The sequence below is a fragment of the Papilio machaon genome, chromosome Z (assembly GCF_912999745.1).
Source record: "Papilio machaon chromosome Z, ilPapMach1.1, whole genome shotgun sequence".
Lineage (NCBI taxonomy): Eukaryota > Metazoa > Arthropoda > Insecta > Lepidoptera > Papilionidae > Papilio > Papilio machaon.
This window is the reverse complement of record NC_060016.1, coordinates 3,563,966-3,583,779: the sequence shown is the minus strand read 5'-3', so window position 1 is coordinate 3,583,779 and position 19,814 is coordinate 3,563,966. Positions and strand designations below refer to the sequence as shown.

The 19,814-nt window shown below is 31.6% G+C and overlaps 2 protein-coding genes across 2 annotated transcripts; both read left to right on the top strand.

The window, feature by feature from the left end:
* The first annotated feature begins 5,550 nt into the window (after window positions 1-5,550).
* On the top strand, window positions 5,551-9,438 carry LOC106719759. The gene is made up of 3 exons (XM_014514200.2): window positions 5,551-5,591; window positions 5,692-5,816; window positions 8,860-9,438. The coding sequence occupies exons 2-3, from the start codon at window positions 5,814-5,816 to the stop codon at window positions 9,436-9,438; spliced, it is 582 nt and encodes a 193-aa protein (XP_014369686.2). The 5' UTR covers window positions 5,551-5,591; window positions 5,692-5,813.
* A 536-nt stretch (window positions 9,439-9,974) lies between these two features.
* Window positions 9,975-10,890, top strand: LOC106719758 (sulfated surface glycoprotein 185-like). The gene is made up of 2 exons (XM_014514198.2): window positions 9,975-9,992; window positions 10,249-10,890. Exons 1-2 carry the CDS (start codon window positions 9,975-9,977, stop codon window positions 10,888-10,890), a joined length of 660 nt encoding a protein of 219 aa, XP_014369684.2.
* The last annotated feature ends 8,924 nt before the right edge of the window (window positions 10,891-19,814 follow it).

Here is a 19,814-nt window from a genome sequence, read left to right as displayed (position 1 = left end):
TTTCATAATCATTTTATCGGAGTTATACACATACTCTCTCTCTCTCTCTCTCTGTGTGTGTCTCTCCCTCTCTCCCTCTCTCTCTCTCTTTCCGCCTTCCTAATCAGTCTCTTCCACTTCTTTCTATTCTCGACATCGTGGTCATACTATTAAACATTGTAGTCAAACAAGAACCTCTGGCCTAATGAAAGGGGCGCTGCTTTCGCGATTAGTTCCGTTAGATAATATGTAAAACCTACATGGATATAGAAAAAATGGCATAAAAGAAAAATATGACAATACAGCAACAGTAAGAAAAGGATCTTGTGACACTCTTTTGACGTTAACAGTGTGGCGCTAGTGCGCTTTCAAAATTTAGTTTTACTTATACAAACCGGGTCAAATATCCTTGACAGTATATAAATCGATTACTAATAACATTTTGTAAGGTAACACTTGAATTGTGTCGTTTATTATCACCATTTTGACATATTCGTTCGTCGTCCACTAAATTTCAATGTCGAGATATCTAAAATAACTTATGTTTGACAGCTCAGTGAATGTAATCGTTTGGACGTAGTCCAGAACACTTGCTTACCTACCAGGTAAAGCCGGCATACGGCCAAATTGTAGATAATTTAATGTTACGATGATCACGATATCTCTAGGATCTTGATCATTTGATAAGTAAAGTAGATAAAGACTAAAATCAGACTGCCTTATTAATTGGATGCGGCAATGGGTCAACGATACCACAGTGCTGATTTATACGAATTTTAAGTCGATTTTCAGGTTGAAGTCTCGGATTTAAATCATAACCAAACATATCCTTTATCTGTTAATCTTACTAATGTTTTAAATTCAAATGTTTAGATAGATGAATGAATGGATGGATGTTTGTTACAAAGTAACTCCAGAACGGCTGCATGGATCGCGTTGAAATTCAGTATAGATATAGAACACAATCTGGAAGAACACATAGACTAAAAAAAATATTTTTAAATTCCGCGCGGACGGAGTTGCTGGCAATAGCTAGTAAAATAATACATTGAGTATTTAGGATACAGACTATACAGAAGTATATTTCATTTTGAACACCCATAGTTTCTCGATAAAAGCGATCGATTTTATATCAAAGTCAATAAGAACTTATAACTGGAGCTAAAAAATATAATTAAAACAGCGACTAAAGCGTCATCTATCGACACAAATTAAACCCTGTAGCCCGGATTAGTAGCAGGTGTTTAAAATACAAATACAATGCTAATTTTGTAATGTCTATTCAACATTCCGTCATTCTAGGCCAGTGTCTTGGTCGACTATTTTCGTCCCATCCCCAGCGATTCTATTGTCATTAACTCTTTTGCCTATTGGAAATAATTTAAATTAGTAGACATTAATGAATTGATGTTCATATATATTGAGTTACTCGAAAAACGTTAAAATATTCATAGTAAATTATTGTACTTCTATATAAATTTTCCTTCTAACTCAATGTAATTTAATGTCGTATATCGTAAAATTCATATACACAAAGTGTAAAGTTTTATGACAGGCGTAAAATTTTATTTGACACGAAATGGTACCAGAAATTATAAAGAATATTACATTAGTTTTGACATTAGTTTAGTAAAGTTTGACTTTATAAATTTAATTAAATTAATTGATATTTTGGTCTAAACGATATGTAGAAATAATATTATTGTTACTAAAAAAAATGCAAAATAAACTATTTATAAAACTGCGAAACAGCTCAGGCATCTAAAAGTAAATTTATAAACACTCAACTCGATTGAGAATAAACGATGAGTGGTTGCCGGAATCTAAATTTAATGTTTTTGTTTTATTATTTCACTTCGAATACCGTATATACCAAGCATAGGGAACAAGGACAGGAAAATGAGCAAATTATAGACGGATCTGAATTTATGAAAAGTATTGTCAGTAATACAGGTAAGTATGACAAACAACACAGTTCGTTACAGTGACAAGAAAAACGACCTTTGAAGATCTTAAAAATTAGTGACAGTTGTTCTATGAATCTGAGTGCCGCACACGTACATGTTCAAGCATCCGACTCGGGCAGCTTCAAGTCGCCGTCGCGACGCGAGCACTCGGACTGCTTAAATCTGTCCGTGTTCAGAATCCCTTATTGAACAGAAATTATCAGTTTAAATTACAGTTTAAATTAATCGATTAAGTTAAACAATTAAATTACTTATGAAAATTTCATATCAGAGAGGAACGCAACACTGAAATATTTCACATTTATTCTAAAGACTGTTAACGTCTACATTACGATGTTCACTGGACTGGACCCCTACTATGTGTACCTATTTGTAATAATGAACAATTATGAAAAAAAAACCTTCGAAATACTTGGTTATCGTATATTATCGTAATCGTGTTTTGTTTATAGAATTACATTCAAGACCGGAATTTCTAATGTTTACCGCACCATACAAATTGTGCGAAGGTGAATGTACTGATGAGAAATTGGAAATAGGATTTCCTGTCTATGTAGGAAATCATGCTAAGAAAGTATATAGAGATACTTACAATAAAAAAATCAACAAAGAAGAGCATCAAAGTAACAAAATTACTCATCCATCAAAATCGAACACTAAGAAGACTAATAAAAAAAGCAAGCAAACAAAATCTAATCGAGGAAGTACCACATCTACAGAACCACCAATGTTCACTTACGACGATAAGAAAGACCGATTAAATATGATTGTAAATAAAAAAAAAGACTGCAGCTGCCCATATTTAGATCCTAGTATCTGTTACAAGAAAAGAATTCCCGCAATGAGAGAAAAAAAACAGGGAATCGTTGTGGATGACATCCAAAAGCTATTCACAATTTATCGAAAAACAAAGGATATAATTTAATTATATATTTTAAATTAAATAATTAAAAATAAAACCTACTTTATGCAAACGACTAACTATAAACTTACGATTTAAACCTTGGCTAAGTGAAGTTATTCTAGCTGCCTTTACCCGCAACAGTATCGATGTGTGGAACTATTAGTTTGCACTGACGAAACACTAAACAAGTAGAAAACATATTTGCCTTACGTCATATTCTCTTGGAAAATAAGAAAACAGATTAATTTTACAGTAACATTTAACGCTTAGCAGAAGACTTATGATGACTTTTGTTTAATAATATTGTGATTTCCTCACTAGTAACAAAACAAACATTTCCTTATGAACACTCGAACAAATAAGATAGCCAATTAAGAGCTAAACAATTTCGCTCGAGTAATCAATTAAGATTCCCACGTATTAGTCGGAAATGATGGAACAATACAATATTTCACTTGTTGCCGTCTAATAAACTTTATTATTAGGCTTATTTATTTGGCAAACAAATTGTAATTGCAGTAAAAACATTTGATATACGTTTTCGTTTTATATTTGTTTACTTTTAATTTTACCGTTGCAGCTTGGTATCCGAGGAAAACTAACGAGATATTTAACTTTCCGCGCAAGAACGATTCCGCATATTTTAACGTCCTTAGCAAATTGATGGAGGAAAACTACAGTCCTATCAGTACTGTTAAAATTAAAGATTCACATAAGAAAAATCAAGATGGAAATAACGTCTGCTGCCCACCTCCTATCATTATGCCTTCATTCATGACGAATAAAATGTTCGATAGAATAATAAAGAAAATACTGGCACGTAGACGCAATTATTTTTGTTGTTTTATTTGATTTTTTTTTTATTTCATACATAATTTTATACATTAGTTCTTAAGTATGCCCAAACAAGACAAGATTTAGTAATATGTACACGATGTTTAAATATGAATAGTTAAATATATCCAATATAATATAGTTGGTGGAATCGTGATCCAGCGTTAGTTTATTATATTGAAGGGAAATTGAAAATATCCAACTCTATTGTAAAACGATATAAAATATGCCAACAGTATTTTATTTCACAACGCAATATATGAAATCGAAACAAACTTAAAGTTTTGCAATAATACTCTTTGCAAGCAAATAAAAATAAACGTTTATTTTCTTTCATAGACATTGCTTAAGTTCCGATGTATACATTAAAGATAATTTTCAAATAATACAGGTAACTTTAAAAATCTAATTAACGTATGCGAATTCTATTTATAAAATACCAAAAAAAATGCGTTATTAGTTAATTTTAAGGAGATACAATAAAAAAATTACAATGACGACAAACTGTATTTCAGAATATAATACAATTTTCTGCCGCATTCATTCTCTCTCACACACAGCGTAATGCACTCGACAATTCTGTTTATTGCTTTTGTACTATTAAATTACTCTTTGTCCCATGAGGAAAGCAACGATGTAAATTTAAGTCAACAAGTAAAAAAAGGTAACAATTATGTATGTTTTATTCTTATTTGAAAATTTTGTTTTATAAGATATGATATATTGTATATAATGTTACTTGTTATACATATAGATTTTACTTCGATTGGTTTATGTCATTCAACGTGAACTAATACTCGATATTTTTAGATTCCTTGTACAAACTTTTGAAATCCACCTAATGTAATTTTAATAAGTCTCACAAATTCAAAGCAGTAATGTTTTAACTACAGTCGAACCTGAATAAGCGAGAAACCTCTACACGCGAGAGTTGTTGTCCGATTCCGACAGGCGGCCTCCATAAGCAAGAAACTCGGGTTAGAGAGAAACCTCGACTATTAGAGAGAAAAATATCGCGGTGCATTGGACTCTCGCTTATCCCGGTTTGACTGTATAGAAATAGTCATCGCTTGTAAGCGTTGTTTTCTTGAAGTTGCTTGAAGTTATCTTTCATAGTATTCTTAATATTTAACGCTTGTTTCAGTTGATCAGCTCCGGCGATCGCCGATCATAATTCAACCGGTTATAATAAAAGTATATCGATACCCGGAATCAAGACGTGTTATGACTTCTCCACTTATGTATTAAAATACTTTCTCAAACAAATTGAATTTGGATGTAGATAACTCTATATGTTTTCACGGTTATTAATTTTTTATCATGTTAACATGTATTTCTACGAATAAATAAACTGTCATTAACTATCAAAGGTTGCTAACATTGTATTTATTTCAGTACTAGCTGTTGCCCGAGAGTCCTTCCGCGCAGAATTAAAAAAAACGTAATAAGTGGCCTATGTGTTCTTCCAGACTATGTTCTATATCTGTGCTAAATTACATCAAGATCCGTTATGCCATTCCGGAGATACCTTAAAACAAACATCCATCCATCCATCCATCTAAATATTCGCATTTATAATATTAGTAAGATTTTTATTATTGTGCTCATGACGCTTCCATATCTGTCATATTTGTTATGTTATTTTATAGATAACCTTTTTGTTTTCATTATTTCGACATTTCTCGGCTTAATATAGAATATCCAAAATTTTATACATTAATAAAATATATGTCCTTTCAGTTGATGGATCACGATTATTATAGCTAACGAGTCTTTAACGTACCAAAAAAAAGCTTTAACATTGTCTCGTAAATTACATCAGCGTATCATCGTTGACAGATAACAATATTTAAGCTTTTGTTACATTATAAAGGCCCCATAAGATCCAAAAATAATGAGAATATTAAGTAAGTAATGGGTTCTTATTTTGTTAAATGTACTTAAAATTTCAATAGACGTTGCGACAAACAATCATTAAAGAGTTGTTACGAATTACAAATCGCACAGCTGGTCGGTGATACTGCCCAGGTTGTGGAAATAGTGTACTCTGAAACAATGCAAGTGGCAGGTGTCGAAGTAGCGAGACCAAAATAAGTCTTTTCAACAATTCCTAAGGACGCAGCGTCATAATGGTGAGCATTATGTATTGTTTACGTCTTGGCAATTTATATTTGGTATTCGCGTATAGAAATTGTAGTATACTTAGCTTACTTCTTGATTAATGGTCTTAATATTTAACAAGCTAGTTATCAGATTAAATCGAAGTATCGGAAGTCAGCATATTTATTGTAAAGTCTTTTTTAAATTATTCTTTATTATTGAGGTAACTCAATCAATATTGATAAATGAATAAATGATGATTGTTAGTCATTCATATGAATTACTCAATCTTTATGTTGATAGTTCATATTATTTAAAAATTATATTTATTTTAAACCCTGCAATTCTATGTTAATTATGTGTAAATTTGTAGACCTCAGTGATTTGATTTAAGATTCGAACAAATTTTAATAATATCATCGTTATATTTATTAACAAAGAAATAGTAGCCAATGTTGTTTTCTATGCATTATTTCTTACTAAGAAGTAGTCTTACAAGAATTAAAAACATTTTCTTGCTAAGTACGAAACGTAACAATAAAGTGATGTTTTACTTTACAACTTAGATACTTCATTGTGTTGTATTTTAAACATTATTTTGACGTCGGAAATAACTAAAGACCACGGGTACGTAGACCAAAAGCAGATGTTTTAAACTACATAAACAATAGAATTATTTTCAATGTTTTACTCGACATCTTAAGTACATTTTCTAGAAAATATTGTACAAGTATTTCAATACCTCGCGAGTCTTTGAGTTACTATCAAGATACAGTCACCTTTGTTTGTGCTATACTATTTACAGGAAAATTTTCATCTCTCAACCGCTAACTTTAACGATATTTATTCAAATTAAAAAAAAAACACTTTAAAGTACCTTCACTATACGTCTGACTATTTTAAATTGGAATACGCTTTGGTTACAACATGTACCTTTGTAGTGTCAATGTTTACGAGACACTCTAACGAATGTCGCTTTTAAGGTGTGACACCGCGAACGTAAGCAACTGTACTCGTACATGCCAACCATAAAGTTGGTTCGCTGTGTAATACGGACTTATATCTGTAGTTTTCTCAGCATTTTTAACTAACAAAAAAACTAAAGAGTACTTACTATTTTCATAGTAACTTAAAGTACTTATTTTAATAGTTTACCTTTTTTTTTAAAGGATATCAATTATTATAAAATTAAAAAAGGCAACTACTTACTATTTCAATCTTGCTTTAGTTTCACACCTGAAGCGTTGCAACCCTGATTTTTATGCGTCATATTATTACTTTAGCCACTGGCATGGTACCAGCGCCAGACAGTTGTCCAAGACCCAGAGGCGTCGTGATGACTCAACTGTATATTTTTTAATACTTTCGCTTATTTGTTATTTTATTGAGATTGAATTGATACGTAAATTTGTTTTATCATATTTTTTTTATTTCGGTTACATTTTGCGAAACAGTAAAACAGTATTGCCGTACTTATTCAAGAATTATTTGGACATTGCAAGTACACGCTTTGATGTCAAATTTCACATATATTTATTAAAACCAATAATTCACCATCATCATCATCATTATCCGCATAAGTTCGTCCACTGTGGAACGTAGGTCACTCCATCGATTGCCATAATTCATCAAAGCACGAAAATTTAAGTACTCCATTAAGACATTACATGAATGATAAATTTATTCGACACGGTATATATAACTCCGGGTTAATTTGCATCCAATTTGTTAGTTAATGCACTCTTGTTTCTCTTTGTGTGCACACTAGCTGTCACCCGCAACTCCGTCCGCGTGAAAGAAGAAACTTAAAAAGTAGCCTATGTGTTCTTCCAGACTATTTCCTACATGTATGCCAAATTTTATCTATATAGTTCTGTGCATGTGGGTAATTTATGGTCTTTAGTTTACATTAAATTTCTGTTAGTTTTTTTTTCTTGTGATATGTTAATTTACTATGTAATGGGATCCAATGTGGAAGTATTTTAATTATTTTTCTGCATTATTATATGTTTAATCTTTAGGATAAACTGCAACGACGTCTCCTGAGACCCTTAAATTTCTATGACGTATACTTACTCATTCGTTTTCATAACGCATTATTCATTCTAATAAAATTCTTGAGTGACAACCACAACATTATCTGAATCATTTATACTAATCCTATTTTCCTTGAATGCTTTTAGACCTGCGACTAGATATTGAGTCAACAAAGCTTGTCTGACAGACTGCCATTTAATTAATTACAACGCCATCTCATCTGGCTGCTTCTATTATCAATTTGAAGACATCTTTGTACCCGATATTATATATGATGTTGATATATTAATCATCAGTTAACACCAATGTCGATATACTTGTTCAAATAATACGATATAACGCTTGTTATTTAACTTCAAAAAAATATAAGTATATCTTTGTAAATTACATTAATAGTGCAATAAATCACCAATGTAAATATAAAAACTTGAGAGGTGTTAAGGGACACCCGGATGGAACGAAGTTCCTTTCTATTAATTAGTGAAGGAACCAATGTTTATTCTATGAATAAGAAAGTCTTCACAAGAAGTACATTTTATTTCTATGAATTATCGTTATATATTGTCACGTCGTTGCCATGGTGAAGTAGCGCTCATTCGTCGTTAACATACTAACTATAGCAAAAAGTGTCGTGACAACTTTTCGTAAGATTTTTTTCCGTCTAGCCCCCTTTCACAACACGCGATAAGGAACTTCGTTCCAATATAACCATCGTCTAAAAATCGTAATTTAAAGGATTTACCTCTATCATCGTTTTGGCATAAGAAATGACAGTCGTAACACCAGACGCTTCACATCATAAACGCTTATGTCTGTCACCAATATAATGAACATTTTGAGTCAACAGTACAATATTAAATATTAGCACATTGTTCCGTCGCTTGGACGCCAAATATATTCTGACATGTGTTACGGCTGCGCCACTTCATATTTTAGACATAGTAATTTACTATCGAGTTTTTTTTAATGATACCAAATCCGATAAGATTTTTTAAATTCGATTTATGAATTGAATAGCTATTTACTTTCTTTTTACAGATAACAACGAAACTTATTAAGACGTTAGTATTGATGAAGGCGGTAACATATATTCAAGCGTCTATAGTCGGTGTAACATACATGGACGATTTTGATTTCGAAGAACGATACAGGAACGTAAATGAATGCAACCCCATATACTGGCATCCCTTACATTTACCAAAAGATTGCATTGACATGTACGAAAAACTAATTCGTTCAAATTTAGGTTCTATGGGACCTCTTCAAATATTTAAAGATAGACTGTTCGACGAAATGGAAGACGATTCTGAAGAGAGTTATGAGTATCATCATTTCAGACCAGAATATTTATTGCCTCCAGTAATTTCGGGTGGAAAAGAAGTAATTTACGAAAAACGGCAGCCGTTATCCCCTATGAAAAAGATGATAGAGATGATGCGAAGTGACGCAATGACTATACCAACGGCACCAGAGATAGGCATAGCACCACAATATGGGCCTATTACAGTATATCATCAGCCGGTATCTAAAAAAAGTGAAAAGGCAATAAAAGAAATAGCGGAGGCATACCAGAAAGCAATGATGCCACATAAAATAAAGAAACACAAAAAAAGGTAATGATCATTTTTTATACAATTCATGTACTTTAAAATGACTGATTGGAAAAGTATGTATTTTATTTTTACCATCGAAATATGTACTTTAATATGACAGTAATTATTTTATTAGTTAATAAATGTTCGAAATAACTTATTTAAATGTTTTATTTGTATTAAAGTCCTTTTATAATTTAGTTTATATTTGGAAATGTACGAACAAATTTATTTAACCTAATCACATTAAAAAACTTCTTGTCAATATCTCCACTACTAAACGTTAACTAATACTTGTTTTATGTTAGAATTTTGTTTATTTATTAAAGTTACAAACAAAATCTATCTAAGGTATAGAATCTTTTAACCATAAATCTTGCAAATCAATCACAATTGCCTTATAGAATTTTAGTACTTGTCAATTGAATTGCGAAAGTTTTTACTTTTCCTTTTGGTAAAAAGATTTTTGCATTGTTCTTGGAATCAATGTATTAGCAATTATCCATTTTCAAAGCTAACTTCTATTGAGTCAGACGTGTAACTATTGCATATTGCAGTGAAATGAAGTTATTACTCAAGGTATGTATGTATGTATCCAAGTATTAACGGTTTAATTATAGAGCAATAAGTATTTTCTAACTTATTGCTCTATAATTGAGTGAGTTTTAATAAATTGTGTATATCTTATTTATATAGTTTTTATATTCGTTGCTTATTAAAATATGTTTTTAATAAAATTGAAAATTTAATTATTAAGAAAACTAAAGTGCTAGATATTTTACGATTTCTTTTGTTTGCCCATTTAATAAAAGTACTAAATAATTTTATTTTTCAGGCAACAATTACTCTTCTAGTAATAAACCTAGTAAAATGTTCTATAGACGGACTATCATACATGGACATACAGAAGTCAAAAAAATACAATATAATTCCAAAAGTTGAGGATCCATGTAATCCTCTATATTGGTATCCCAGACCTATTCCAGATTATTGTTATTTCAATAACGGACCGAAAACGGAAAAGCCGATAATTGGACCTATACCAATGCCGATTCCTGTACCAGTATTTCCAAAACCGATAGGTCCAGTACCTCTTTTACCTCCACCGCCTTCACCTCTAGTTCCAGCACCTTTACCAGTTGGTGTACCATTTGCTCCAAACCCTATGATGCCAGTAAGTTCTGGAGTAGCTTATCCAATTGCATCAAATCCTCTACCTCCACCATTCCTTCCATATAACACATATGCATCTTACGGCAACCAACAAGCGGGAATGGTACCAGGAATCAGAGGAATCGTAACACACGATGGGGGAATTAACATTTTACCATTTTCCGACGCGTACTCTGACATGCTAGAGAAACACAAACAGAAAATGATACGAAGAAAACTCCAGAGAGTTCTAGACGACTACGAAGATTATCCCAAGAACTATTACAGGCTACGAAAGAGGCTAAGAAGCGCGTACATTGATTGAGATACGAAATAATAATAAAAGATCTTTCATGTAAAAAAATTGAACTATATTTTTTAATTAAAATACAAAATATAACTAAGAATATGAAAAATATCATGTTATTAACATTTATTAAAAATTGTATAAATACAGAATCCTTTTTTTTTATTTCAAACCAAACAACACGCATTTACAAAATAAAAATAATTGTGTGGTTTTGTCAATCGTTGCAGCAACTTTTGATAACAAATGGATTCCTTATTTACTGTTGCAGTTGTATAAGTAAAATTTTTAACATTATGTTTTAAATTAAAGGTTTTTTTTTTCAATATAATTATATTGAAAAGTTATATCAATTCAGCATTTGTCCGTGTAATTAAATTACACGTTGCTTGAAAATTAATTATTATTAGGCTCGTACTTTAATGATGAGTCTTTATTTTAGTTTGTTTACTAAAGGAATAATAAGAATCTATAGGTCTTCATATTTGAAATTGAAATTAAAATTCTAAAATTAAAAAAAAACAATTATTCCCCACGACTACTTTGCGTTGCAAGGGTTTTTTGCCGCCTGGAGGGACAACTATCGTGTCGGTTTTCTGATATCGTGTTAGTTTGATATTAAGAAAACATGTGAAATGTAACCATGTGATTATTTTTATAAAATACAATATCACACTTCAATATTGTAGTGTCAAAAATTCTTACTTTTTTGTATAAAACGAACTCTATAGAGTAAATTTTAATGACAAAACTTTGTGAATACGAGTCCACTACAATCCCAACAATTTCCATTAGCTTTGAGTGACGCGGCGTATCATGATACTGGATTAAAATTAACATTAATATGTTCGCATTGCAAATTAAAGATTATCTTTCAAACAGAGTAAATTACATTTTATAAATTTTAAATTACATGCATTTCATTGGAAAGTAATTTGTAAAATTCGAATTATTTTCAATACATCAAGTTTTATTTAATAATTTCTGAGTTTATTCTAGACATAGAATTATGATGCGGAATTTTTAAATAAGTTATTAATCAAAGTAAATCGATAATAAGATGAAAGCAATAAAAGAAACATAATTATTACGGCACAAATGCCTTTGGCGTTGCAGAAAAGCTACGCAACGGAACCGTAGATTCGTTACTGCATTTAGTCAGAGTATTAGATTACTCTCTCCTAGTAACTTCGTCGACTGTGCACTTTAAATCGAATGCGACCTATTAGCGGCCCTTGAAATAAAATGAAATGAAATAAAATTTGATCCAGACAAGCCTTTTCATTTTGTTAAAGTGCACCTTTTTAAAATAGTTTAATAGTGGCACTGCCAACGTATACATGTATTGAAAAGCAAATAATCCGTTAAAGATTTAATCCTCACGCTGACGAGACTGCGATGGTACCGACCATAGAGTCGACAAGAACTAGTGGCGTACTAGCTAGTGTTCGTTAAAGTCACTAGGAACGTGTATATTTTATACCTTTTCTATTTTAATAAAGGTATAGAATATTTACTTAGTCTAACTTATTAAAACAAGTCAAGTGCAAGAGAAAAACTTGCACAAACTTCTAATTATCCGTATAACAGTTACAGACTTGAGATTGGCATCAACTTGTCCAACTTTCATAGTAAGATGTTCGCGAATTTCCTACATATTTAGTTAATTATGCTGAAAATAACAAGATTTTTAACAAGTCTAATTTAAAATTATCTTTTTCAAAATTGGTTAGGAAATACTTTGAAGGAGTTCGTAATAGGGTGTGTTTAACTTCCATTCTACATCGCAAATGTAATTTATCTTTCATGTTGCAATTGGACTAAGTCATTGAATCGTCAAATTAACAGTTAATGCAATAATTTACTCCTTTGATCAATGCTTAATCCAGCAAAGATAATTACGTATTTTAAATGTCTCACTACAGTTTGTCAACTGTGTTTTGGGTCAACAATAAAAATATTTTACGCCTTTGTAAACAAGTGAAAATTGGGTTATAGTAATTTTGGTAAATTTGGGGTAATATTATTAAAATTCACATACTTACGATAACATTTTACTCGTACCAATACTGACCTTTACCCGGAAAATATAGTTTTTTATAGTAAAAGGTTACTATTTAATTTCTTTCTTAATTTTGATTTGTAATAATAATAGCCTAAATGACGAGAATATTTACACACAATGTAATTACAATGAATGTAAGTAAGATGACAAACTAACGCAATTTGTTTTCTTAATTGACTAAACATCAGAAGCGGGAGAGATCCGAGGAATCCTACAACACTTCCGTGACGTGAAAGAAATGTATGGTTATATAATACATCAACGTCAGCTTTAACAGCGCGGCTAAAACAAATAGTTATTTTGTATTGCAACTTCTAAAAGACTACGTCTGTTTTGAAAATAGTTGTATATACATTCCGTTTGGAGAATATTTGCTTTCTTAAAGAAATTCTCTAAACATTTAAAGTATCTTTGAACATTATTAACGTAAACAAATTTATTTTACCTGCATTCTTTTAATTAACAGTACATCTTTATATACTGAAATAAAACTTATGTAAGAAAGGTGTCTATTAATTTTAACTAATCAAAAAACACTAGTAACATTCATGCCACAGCTTAGATTAAAACACAAAGAAGTATTTAAAATTACGCAAACCTTTCCATCAGCATATGCTTAAAACAGATCCAACCAATTGAATTCATCGAACTTTTCCAATCAAGCCTGTCACTTCGTACTCGACATGCAGTACTGACATTTCACATAATCTGTTCGCTCATATTTCAACCGCATTTATACCCTTTTAATGCAATTTCGGTCTCATCCAGGCCCTTCACGTGACAGCACGTTGATTTAACGTAAATACTAAACGACAGAAATAAACGTGATATCAATCTCAATAAACGAAATCAACATAAACATAGGCGTTACCATAAAAAACTTAGACAGAATTTTTTTATTTATCAAAAGGCGGCAAACGAACAAACGGCTTGGATTCGCCGAAATAGCGAGGCAACCGTTGCCCATAGACATCCCCAAATACAGATCTATAATCAACAGAGAAGGGGACGCAGAGAAAGAGGATATTTCCTCTTCCTATGCATCTCCTCTTCCGCCGAATCCACTTCCCCTTCCCATCCTTTCACAATAAGAAAAATGTGGGAAGGGAAAGAGGACTTAAATTAAGACTCCGGTACCACACTCATCAGACGAAACGTATTGCTTCCACTTAACGCCCGTCTTCTGTTTGTTCGTGGTATTTCACCGGTCGACCCGGCCCATTCGTACACCCATCAAATATTGTATTTGCGGGATCTACCACTGTTAGTTTTTCAATTATGTTTTAGCTTAACATATGTCAAACCTTTTATCGTAAGCTGATATCATCTGATTACCAGAAGTCATAATTATACTCGTAAGACATCCGAAATGCAATCTTGACAAATACATAAATGAGAGGATTCGACAAGTTAAAGCCAATATTGTTCCAACCAACCAAATGTTAGGTTGTACTAACAAGAAAATATAAAGATTTAACAGCGACTGACTGCAACACGGTAAGAACAAACATACTTCATACTAATATTATAAATGCGATGGTTAGTTGGATGGATAGATGGATGTTTGTTTGAAGGTATCTTCAGAATGGCTCAACGGATCTTTTTGAAATTTGGCATAGATGTAGAATATAGTCTGAAAGAACACATAAGTTACTCATTTAGTTCATTTTTGGTTCCGCGTATACGGAGTCGCGAGCGACAGCTAGTAATAAATAAATACCGGAAGCTAAACGCGCAAATACGGGAAGCCGAGAATTCTCCAGAATATATGATTTTGTATATCATTTGCAAACCTCTTCGTAGGAATTAATTCAACGCACTTTTTGAATCCACAAAATAAATGTTAAAGCTTTATAATTTTATCATTTTGTTATGAAATTTCAGTAAAAACGAGACTATCACTAGCTTTTGCTCTCGACATCATCCGCACGGAATCAAAAAATAAGTAGCCTATTTGTTCTTCCAGATTATGTCATATATCTTTACCAAATTTAATCGAGACCTATTTAGTGTTTCTGGAGATAACTTCTAACATACATCAAAACATTCGCATTTATAATATTAGTACGATTTGTCCGATCCACACTCTGCATTAATTGTAATCGGAGGTTAGAACCATAATCTCAATAAGCCTTTTTACATAGAAACAATCCTCAGTAGCGTATAATTTAATGAGCGAAATCATATATAAAATCAATACCCTCATTATTAGACTAATCCCTCATTACATAAAAATAGATCAATTTACATATTGTATTTGTAACTAGTCTATAGAAAATCACAGTTGATGTTAGTTACAATTTAATCTTAGTACTCTCCCGATAAATTTTTACTCTGGTTACGATAAGACTTCGCACGTCTTTCTGTGTTTTTTTTTTAATTAATTAATCATAAGTCTAATAGGTACGTTAAATGATTGAAAACAATGTACAACTTTAACAAATATTCTTGTTTTAGCTACTTATAATTTTATTTGACAAAAATAAACGGCCAAAAATTCTAATTAAATCAATAAATTTAAACGATACCCTATCAAGTTGCCGACATTCAATGTATATGACTAATAGACGTTTAACAGCAGAATATCGATTCAGTTAAGTACCGAAACGTATAAGTGATATTAGAACCTACCTATACATTGAAATTGAAGTTACCGAGCTCGTAAAGGAGATCGTAAGCAAACGAACACGAGAAACTAGGATACGCACACACTGCAGTGGTATTTACCGTGTATCGCACTGAAAAGGTAAATGCAACAAGGTTGCTCACCTAATTGCTATATATAATACCACCATACACGGACCACTTAAAGCTTTTAGTATCTAAAACTCCAAACAATCGACTGCATTTTAGTAGTAATTGCAAATTCCGGTCCATATATGTCAAGAATCAATTATGTACGGTAACTGCAGATCGCCTGATGCCCGATCACTTGAAGCTGATGGAACCGAGTACTGAATATTCTTATATGGCAACCCTTAGGCAGGATACGACGTACGAGATACTACGTCAATTATTAACAAGGTGTTTGAAATGAGATGGTGTTTACATAAGATACAAGCTGATCGTTCGAAACTGTTAGTATTGAAACTGTGGTACGTTTATTGAAAAGTACATTTTTAACCATCATGTTTAAATACTATCATAACTAAATATCTTAACATATTATATTAAATATTGTAGCTATTAAATATATATTTCACAGAGAGCTTGTAGCTTATTTCTGTTAAAACGCTGCCATTATTACCATTTACTAAAAACAAAAAAAAAACCTTGAGAGGTGTCAAGGGACACCCGGATGGAACGAAGTTTACATTTACAGTACATTTTATTTCTATGAATTTTCGTTATATATTGTCACGTCGTTGCCATGGTGAAGTAGCGCTCATTCGTCGTTAACATACTTACTATAGCAAAAAGTGTCGTGACAACTTTTCGTAAGAATTTTTTCCGTCTAGCCCCCTTTCACAACGCGCGATAAGGAACTTCGTTCCAATCGTTCCAAAAATATAAATTATAATTTTTTTTCTAATATTTTGATGTCTACGGTGCATAACTGTAACCCAAACACCATACAGATAGGTATAACATGATTCCACATTCATTCAAACTTTCGCATTTATAACATTAAGCAGATTAATACTTCGAAATTTACTGGCACAAATCCATTTGACGTTTCAGCGTTTCTTAAATTTGTACACATACATTCCTGACAACAAACTATTTTCTAAATCTTAATGTTGCCAAAAAAGTAATCAGTAACACCTGCTTCATTAAACTACATTAGTCATTACTAATCTGGCTTCCTGAAAAATCGAATGGCTAATCATTCATTTATAATAATATAGTTTCCTTGAAATTAACTAATTACTTTCTAACTCTTAGTTTACAAATGACAAGCTAGGAATACAAATACGTGAGCGAAGTGACACACACTTCCATCTACTTTACAGTGACAAACGGCACGAACGAGACGGAACTAATCCGTCAAACATCAAACACGAAGCAAGATTGCATCTATTACGAGTACAATGTTTTAATTGAATACGCCTTGAGTCTGTTTTGAGAATGTCTTGAGATATAGAACGAAAGTAATATGTCAATTGATACTTTGTTAAAAACAATTTTGATATTCCTTTGTTATTTATTCTCTCGTCAGATGATACGCTTAAGAATAAAAACTTTTACTTAGATACACACAGATCGAGCCAGCGCACCTCTACAGTACCGACTTCTGACTATAACAATGTAAAAATATCTGGTACAAACTCTCAGTCAGATCTTTTTAATTAAATTTAATTTAATTCATCATTTGCTTAAGTAATGCAATAAAGCGAATCTTCAAAGTACTCAATGTTACAGGAGTAAGATTGAAAAGCTATGTTTTGTAATCAAAGGTTTCTCGGAAAACATCTTGAATTGTATCCTTGCAATGGTGTGAAAAGCAATTGCTGCTTTTAAAATAAGAGCTTTTCAAATGCAAACTACTTAATATTTCAAGGTGTTGAATTCAACTTTATCTCTCACAATATCTGTTTTTACTTGTTACCTTAGCGTTATTATTATACAAAGTGTTGCTCTTTAACACGAAGGAACAATTACGAAAAGATATTAAAAAAACTACTTTGTGAGAAACATTAAACGTCTACATCTATCATATAAATTATTTCTTGAAAAAGTGATGGTAAGCAATTATACTAAGATGAACCGACTATTTGTTAAAATTTGTCCACGATGAGACATCTTTTGATTATCGTCATCGTGAGTTGCCGCTGTCCAGTTATCTTCCATTGAAAATATTGAGGTAACAAAATACTACATATTAGGCCGAATCCTCCGTGCAACAAAGTGCAGCGAGATAATGAATAACTATTTGTATTTTTACAATAATAACCGTGTGTTCCTGATAATGCACTCTCAGTTTAAAATATATTGTTATCTTTGTTTTGTCAAATATTATGATAGGGATAACGATATTTTTATACAGAGATTTTGATCTCAGAAATCCGCGGTAAATCAGCGCTTTGATGTATTATACTTTTTTATTTATTTTCATAAGCAAGGCAGTATAGAGTCATGTCATGTCATGTAAAGGACATTTTATACGTAATTTGCTACTTTGTTTGATACGAGCTTTGATAGGGAAATTAACATGAAGTTTCCCGGATGCAATATCCTTTCCCGGAAGTCAACGCGCACACTGCGAGCTTCCCGCTTACATCGATCCAGTACTTAATTGATGCTAAATTTATTTTCACTGTACAAAGAACTTTATACTTTGACATTAAAATACGATACTAAATTATCTTGTTTTATAACTTGATATATCGTTTAATTGTGTAAGCAATTTTCTAACATTCACATACGCTTTTTGAATGTGTTTTTGTATGGGTCTCAGATAATGTTAAAACCACGTTTTAGTCTTTTTTTTTTCACGAACCGGATAGTACCAATAAATAACTAAAGCAACCGACACGACAATAGTACCTACAATTTGCTAGCATTTTATAGATTAGATTTATTTCAAAGTGTATAATATTTTTTAAAATGTTTTTTTTTTTACATTTCTAAAATTTGATACTCTCCTCGATGTCGCACGTTCTCAGAACAGCCAACAAAAATTTCATCACAATCTGATCAATTATGTAACAATACACCAAGGACAATCATTCACTCTTTCTTATATACAAAACTAGCTTTTACCCGCGTCTCCGTCCGCGCGGAATAAAAAATAGAAAATGGGGTAAAAATTATCCTACGTCCGTTTCCTGGTTCTAAGCTACCTGCCCACCAATTTTCAGTCAAATCGATTCAGCCGTTCTTGAGTTATAAATAGTGTAACTAACACGACTTTATTTTATATGCGAGTATATAGATAAGGTAGATTATTCGAAAAAACAATATTAAAATGTATGAGCTGCCAAATATAGGATAATTATTCAAAGTAATCTTCTTTAATAAAATGCTTCCTGTAAGAAGAAGTTCCATGCGTGATATAGCTAAATTGAAACTTGCTCCAGCTTTGAATCGAAAAATGCCTTGTAATAAGAATAGAGAATAATAACATTTAAAAAGTATTAAATAGAGATATTCTCGCCTGTTGTTCTTAAAGAATTTCAATAGACCAAGTAAATATGTTGTAATTAAAAATCGTATGGATTAGCGATCATTATCTAATACGAGTATATAAAATTCTCGTGTCACAGTTTTCGTTGCCATACTCCTCCGAAACGGATTGACCGATTCTCATAAAATTTTGTGAGCATATTCAATAGGTCTGAGAATCGGCCCACATCTATTTTTAATTTTTTTTTTAACTGCGCGCGGATGGAGTCGCGGGCGACAGCTATTATTATATGTAAATATAAATCATTAAAACAAACGATACTAATTGAAACTTTATTTCTAACATTACAAGACGTATTTAAGTGATATTTTTAATATTATTTAGTAGATAACTTTACGAGTAATAAAAAAAAAACTTATATTAATAATCATATGATACAGTCTACACGTATTGGACGGAATGACCTGAGAAATTCATATATATACAAATACCTTAACTTTATCATCTAGTCTATTCTATATAAGTTAATATCTAAGTGCAAATATAATTTTATTTAAGTACAATGTTTCGCAGGATTTATTTGTTATAAAAAGCAACATTTACAAAACAATGAATAAAAATGACATGCACAAACACATAAATGTATCGAAATTATGCACAATTTCCTTATCTAACAACATTTTTCTCCTATTAATTTTACGGTATCTTCTGTCTTTCAACAACAAAGAACCTTATTCATATAATCTGTTCCAATCACTTCAAAGAAACGAGACGAGACAAAGCTCTTTGACTTATTACAGATTTTCTTTG